This window comes from Aplysia californica, unplaced genomic scaffold (genome assembly GCF_000002075.1).
Source record: "Aplysia californica isolate F4 #8 unplaced genomic scaffold, AplCal3.0 scaffold00840, whole genome shotgun sequence".
Lineage (NCBI taxonomy): Eukaryota > Metazoa > Mollusca > Gastropoda > Aplysiida > Aplysiidae > Aplysia > Aplysia californica.
Window position 1 is genome coordinate 147,154 of NW_004798110.1, and position 7,362 is coordinate 154,515.

A 7,362-nucleotide genomic window follows, 5' to 3' on the forward strand; every position below is an offset into this window, starting at 1 on the left:
TGTGTGTGTGTGTGTGTGTTTGTGTGTATGTGAGCCAACATTTGACTTTTTAAAAAAAATCTGTAAGTAAAGAGTTAAACGGCACTTGCAACACAATAAGATCATATAAGTGCCGAAGAATAGAGGTACATGTATTACAAGAGAGAAACAATCACAAAAAGAAAGAGCAGAGGAACAAAACACAACACAGCATCCGCCAGACACCTACAGAAAAAGGATTAACACCCGTATCAACACTATTAGGTTATTTAATAGGCGGGACCTCCGAGATTAACGCCAATCTCCGAAAGAACCGAGCCAACAAAAAAGAAATTCGTGTAAAGTGCCTTTGCCAAGCCACAACATCGGACCGAGCTGAAGCTGGAACTCCCGAATAATCAGCAATCTCGCGATTACGAACCCGCAGTAGCTAACCACTAGGCTAACGAAGCCAGCCAATATTTGATTTATTTATTTGAGTAAAGAAAAGCACATCGACTATCAGTACCTGCGGCAAACTCTCCTTCCTTCACCTTCACCTATCCCGTAGACTGGAAGTCCGTCGGGGCGCTTTAGAAGATTTGGTCACAAGCTTCCTCCGCTCCTTCCGGTCTTCGGATTTCCTGGGCGTGTCTTTGAGGTCCAGGCCTGTCCATTTCTTGATGCTGTCCTCCCAAATCTTCTTCGGTCTGCCTCTGCTCCTTTTCCCCTGCCTTTTAGGATCATCTTGGCAAGGCCAGCTGAACGGGTGATGTGTCAATAACATTGCAGTTTGCATTTCCTGACCAGAGTGAGAAGGTCAGCATTTTTTAAGGTCCAATTTCATTTTTGATGTGTTGTTTGACTTCTTCATCATTATTGTAATGTGACCTTTGTATGAGATACCAAGGATTTTTCGGAAGCATCTCATCTCCACAGCTTTGATCCTTCTTTCAAGGTCTGCATTCGAGGTCCAGGATTCACATGCATACAAAAATACTGACATGACCAGGAAACGCATCAGTCTGATCTTTGATTCGATGGTGATATTTATGTCGTTCCAGATGGCTTTCAACTACTTAGTCATTGCTGCTGAAGTTTGCGCTATTCTTGAGATTAATTCTGGTTTTGATCTTTCCTCTGTCACTATTGCACCCATGTATTTGAATTTGCGTACAAACTCTCAGCAAGAGAATATAGAAGTAGGGAAGAGCATGATACCAGAAACAGGCGACACAACAAACAAGAGAAAGTAGAAAGGTCGTTTGCTTCTCACTTCAACACCGTTAGGTAAAAGAAACCGGAAAGTAAAGTAAGTTATAAGTAAATTGAGTATGACAAGTGTCCTGGCCAGCAACACAGTGTGGGCAACTACCTCAAGTAATCGAAACCAACGACAAAACAAGACCACATTAATAAGTGACAACGATAATCTTCAAAACAGGCATCATATGCCTGTAAGAAAGGAGTCGAATGATATTTGTAGGAATTTGCAGGCAAGAAAATATGACGGGAAGGCTTTTATTGTTATCACTGCCTCTCTCACCCTGCATCACCTTTACCGATTCTGGGCTCCCCCACCAGGGCAGTGCTACTGACTGAAGTTGTCTTAAGGCAATTCCCAAAAGGGGATGTTAAAAAGTTTTTATGGCGCATTAGAATTGTAAATGGGCTGATTTATCAATATCATGCTCATACTGTGCCGAAACAACATAGGGGGAACTGTTGCTTTAGATCATTCTTCATCCTTACACTCATCATTTTTTCTCTACTTCTTTTTGTATGTTTGTTATTCTCTTGTGAATTGCTATTTCCTGGGTGCCTTAATAGGCGAAGCCAACTTTGAGCCGTTGAGGCTAGAGATGTGAGCAGAGTAAGACTGATTCCCCGTTTGGACTTCTCTGTTGACAGCCACCTCTTAAATTGGCGCTCATATGACCTCATGCAGTTGCGATCGCCGTAAAACCTTACTAAAACAAACAAACAAACAAAACAATTCTGGGCAAGCCTCTCAATGTATTCATTCCACGACACAAGCCGGAGAGACGTGTACGACAGAGAAGGTTGCGTGTCACTATAGAGTCCTTTCGGCTCTTGTGTCCAGTGTCCTTCATTAGCCCTGCTGGTGCAGAAACTCCTCTGTCTCACACGATCCAAAAATTAAAATTAAACTCGTATGTTTGTGTCTATGAATTTTTAAAAGAATACAGATTTTACAGGGTCGGGTAACTGAGTGGTCCTCCGTCAACTGGCTCTTTTGGAGGGGAGACCAGACCTCTATGCACCTTTCTTCGCCTCTTACGACAAGCAGTCTCCGTACCACAGCAGGTGGTAGGTGTTATTCTTTGCTCCCCCATAGTTCCCCCATATTAAAGACCAACTCTCTGGTAAAGACCCCATGCTAGTATCAGAGACCTAGTTAACATTGCTAGGTCTCTGCTATTATTATACCGAAGGCCCCAAAGGCCTCTACAATATAAATACCAGCTTCATAGTGTGTGCGTAATTTAATTAAAACGTCATTGGGCAACCCTGACACGAAGCAAGCGGAACGCAAAAGGGAACTGATAAAAGGTCAATGCCGTGCGTTGCGTGCCTTATTATTTCCTTGTTCAGCGAATTCTAGGCCTACTTTCTGAGGGTCGAGGAGCCAGCCACTTGTAGCCTATAGATCCGGTGCTGGCGTGCATGAAATCTGTTATGAATATCAGTCTTTACAGAATAAAGACTGCTAAGACTAATTTCAATTCTGTGTTCCATTGCATGACGCAGACCATTTTAATACGAGCAGTTTATTTATAATTTATTACTTATTTGACTGCCGAGAGAGATGTCGATCAAGTTTTACATAATTGGTCAAACGGAATGAACATACATTATACTTGAATTGCAATATATGCAACAGGGAAGAGGGGGGAAGAAAGAAATCTCTTATACTTAGGCAAAAGGTTTGTGTTGTGTATATCTCAACAATTATTACTCAAAAAGGCCAAATTACAGTCAAAAGAGGGAGCGGTGGCGGAGCGGTTAGCGCGCTCGTCTCTGAAGCCGAAAGTATGGGTTCGAGCCCACCCTACCACAATATGCCGAAGGCCCAGGAAGTCGTCTCACTAACAAGGCAATCCCCAATGTCTGGATCGGATGCGGGAACAACTTTACTTTACAGTTAAAGAGACAGAAATTGCCCCCCCAATGATTATTAACATCAGTAGTAGTAGTAGTGGAGGTCCATGATCGCCCACACCAGTCGGCAAGGCACCGGATGATGATGGAGTAGTAGTAGTAGTAGTAGTAGTAGTAGTAGTAGTAGTAGTAGTAGTAGCAGCAGCAGTAGCAGCAGCAGTAGCAGAAGTAGCAGCAGTAGCAGTAGCAGCAGTAGTAGTAGCAGCAGTAGCAGTAGCAGTAGCAGAAGTAGTGGCAGCAGTAGCAGTAGCAGAAGCAGTAGCAGCAGCATCCGTAAAGCGTAGTCGTTGGTGGGATTTTACGGCTGCCGCAAAACGAAAATAACGGAAGGGCGACAGATCATGAACTTGGTCGTTAACGTCGAACTACATTTTGCGCATTTTTCCGGTTCTTCCGTTATTGGTCGTCACTTTGACACTTCAGGTGTGAATGCGCTGTAAAACACCACTCATACATTACGTATTGGACCCGACTTTACTTTATGAAGCAGTAATTTCGTACTTGTACGCAACATTTAAGTAGTAAGTTTTATTAGTTTCCTATGGCATAATTAAGAGTGACTCGCCGTGAACATACTAACCGAAATAGATCTCTTCTTAACCCTATCCGTAGGTCGTGTTTTACTATCGTATCTATACGACGTGGGGAACTCTGTACCACCACTTTCCAAAGAGGAAATTTACTTGTTAATCCGATCCGTACGCTTTGCACAGCAGTCTGTCAAAATGATTTTTTGAGAAATACTGAACGTTTCAAAGAGATCTTGTGACTAGAAGTATTCTAAAATATGAAGAATACAACCCCGGAGTTACAAAATGACCCCAGGGCGTATGGATAGGGTAGGGGTGGGGGAATAAGACATGAATCACATGCAACGTTTAAAAAATAAAGTGTATTTTAATGAGTTACAACGTTTAACATCTACATAGTTAGCTTGCGAATGTGTACATGACTGTCAGCCGCTATTGAAAGGATGGAAGAATAATATAATATTCGGACTATAGCTTGCTGCATTTTAAAAAGTTAGCCTGTGTTTAGTTTTAGTAAGAGTTTTACAGCACTGGCAACACAATAATGCCATGTAAGTGCCGAAGATTAGAAAATTTAAAAAATCGTGAAATGGTATGAGTTTAACGCCCCTATCAACACTATTAGGTTATTTAAGAGGCGGGGCCTCCTAGTTTAACGTCCGTCTCCGAAAGGACCGAGTCAAGTGGGAAATGCGGGCAGAGTGCCTTTCCCAAGGACACAACGTCAGACCGAGCTGAGGCTCGAACCCCCGAACCCGCCATCTACCGATTACGAGTCCGGTAGCCTAACCACTAGGCTACCGACGCCACTCGAAGATTAGAGATGCTACTACAAGAGAGTAACAAACACAAAAAAGGAGGAAGAGAGATACGTGCGATAGATGCGTGATTATTTGATAGGAAAGAATTTGGAGAAAATCACACCAGAACACCCGCCAACCACCCACAAAGTTAGCCTATGAGCTAATTTTGAACCCGCAGATGTGCTTCCTTCAAAGATGTCATTATTTAGTTTTTGGTCCATTCCAACATGGACTGCTCAAGAGTTCCAGATCCTACTGGTTAGTTGGCTAGTGCTCTTCTGTGGTTGGCTACTTCTTTCCTAAAAAAACATATATCATTCTAATCCCTCCTCCTTCTTTTTGTGTTTGTTACTCTCTTATAATACATAAATGTACTAAACTTCTTCTCATCGACCTAGAGGTTAGGCTACCGGACTCGTAATCGAGAGATTGCGGATTCGTGGGTTCGAGCCTCTGCTCGGTCCGACGTTGTGTCTTTGGGAAAGGCACTTTACGTGAGTTTCCCACTTGGCTGGGTCCTTTCGGAGATGGACGTTAAACTCGGAGGCCCCCCGCCTTTTAAATAATCTAACAATGTTGATAGGGGTGTTAAGCCTATACCATTTTTTTTCTCTTACCTCCGGACCTTATTGTGCTGTGCTGCAAGTACTATAAAACACCTACTAAAACAAAAAGAACAGGCGTTTACACGGGAAAGACCACATTCTCCTGCTACTGGAACACAGCCGATGACACAACAGGCTCCGACTGACTGTGTCAGGGGCGAAGCGTCTATATAATCAAATAATCACTGCTTCCCTTCCTAATTTCGAAACATTGTCGCTGTCAAATTCATTCTTAAACGTAAACCTTTTAAATTAAAGGTAAAAAGACGTTCGTAATCAACAATGAACAGTATGCCTAACATTCAAAACGGTTTCACGGCCACAGAAATAGCCTCCTCACCCCTCTCGGGCCACTCCATAAGCAGTCGAAAGCTTTGATTAAGTAAGCTTAAAGTAAGGCTGTAAGAGTCTTCCAATAGACTTGAAGGGAACATGTGCATAGCAGTCCAAGCTGTTTCATTGCCACATATTATACCCTGTTCACCCCTTTGGGGCCACAGTTATAATCAATCAGAAGCCCTGATTTATGTAAGCTAACTAACACTGGTCGAGTCTACCTCACAAATGTAAGGGGAACTAACTCCTAATAATCTCTTGACTGCTCAATGTGCTTGTTTTTTTCCCCTCGACTTTTTACCGTCTTATAATCAGATCGTGACCTCGATTATGACACCAGCTCCTGGCCGCGAAAGGCTAACAAAAACAGCCAAATGTAAAATTTTAAAAAATGATAATTGTCATGTTCTACCAAAGAGTTCGACTCACTGGTAGATTTATAACATATAGATCTAGTACTGACATCTTTGCTTCTTTGCTTCGTGTTTATGTATTCACATCCAAAAGTTAAATTTAATTTTAGTTGGAACTGATATTTAATAAGATACTTTCCCGATTATTTTGGCGGCTGAACATACAATATGAATTCCGGATTTGTTTTCATTCACAACTCAGAGTCGCCGCCTCGAGTAAGATTCTTGTGTGATATCTACAGGCCATATCTGATTGTGATCCCGTTTCACTTTGATTAACCTGTCAAACAAGTCAGCCTTCGCCCCTGGACTGTGTGGATATTTTGCGCCTCCCTCGACACAATTTAGACCTTTTAAAACTGCGGCTGCTTGAACACAGCCTGCAAGGCTACATCCAGGGTGAGTGGGGAAAGGTGGGTGGTTTGTGGGTGCTCTGAAGTGGTTTGCTCCTTCTTTCCTATAAAAAATATATCGTGTCTATCTCCCGTCCTTCTTTTTAGTGTGTTTGTTACACTATTGTAACACCTCTAATCTTCGGCACTTATATGATCTTATTGTGTAGCAAGTGCCGTAAAACTTTTACTTAAAAATTTGTGGGGAAACAGGACCCAAGCAAAAGACAGAGGAAACGACCTACAAGCAATAAACTTCCACACACCACCCCCTCCATCAGCTAATCGAACTCATGTCTTCTGCCTGCAGCAGCGACGAGCTTAACCACTACACCACAGGCACCAACAGGGAGGAGGCCGTAGGTGGTCGTCACGGAGAGAGTATATAAAGGTAATAAATTATACAAAAAACAAACAAGCAAACAAGGATACACGTCATTTAATTCCTTCACTTTTCATGCTGTTGTGGTTTTGTTAACTGGTCTCGTCCCCACCCCATCCCACCCCATATAATTTTCCACGAGACTTGCAGTGTTTATTCAGTCATAGACGTTGCTTTCATAGAATCCAAACAAGCTACATATCCAAACGTGTACAAGAACCGTTTAAATGCGCCTACAACATAGGCTATATCAAGCTATAGCTGAATCACAGCCCCAATACATGAAATGAAATAACACGTTACAGTTGTCCGTGTGTAGAAGTGTAGAATATGTCAGCTTTCCCCTCACGTGAGGTGACCTCGATCGAACTTGCTCTGCTACTTTCGCGGCCAGCACAGGGCACTTACCTCTAGAGAGGAGATTGTGGCCTCGGACAGCTCCTCTCAATGCCATGTTGGTGGAGTAGAGAGAGAGGGGAGATAGTCTTGTAGTAGTCTGACACAACTTGCGCGCAAACTGACGAACGATGCGGGTGTGCCACCTCACACATACAGACACGCACAGACTGTGGGACTGACTGGCCTTCAGTAGTTGTGCGTGCCCCGTTTTCTATCTGTGATAGGCTAGTACCGGGCAACAGAATCCTGAAGTGGAAAAGATTGGTGTCACTGCTATTATTACCCTTTTGCCGTTAGGTCACGGCGAGAGAGAGAGAGAGAGAGAGAGAGAGAGAGAGAGAGAGAGAGAGAGAGAGAGAGG

The 7,362-nt window shown here is 43.1% G+C and overlaps 1 protein-coding gene across 1 annotated transcript in view; it reads right to left on the reverse strand.

Moving 5' to 3' along the window:
- LOC101846773 (4-aminobutyrate aminotransferase, mitochondrial) overlaps window positions 1-7,362 on the reverse strand; it is a gene marked incomplete in the record, with an annotated part of 33,014 nt that overhangs the window by 21,120 nt on the left and 4,532 nt on the right. Inside the window, 1 exon segment of the mRNA XM_013088944.2 lies at window positions 7,011-7,247. Within this exon segment, the coding sequence (XP_012944398.1) occupies window positions 7,011-7,056 (46 nt within the window).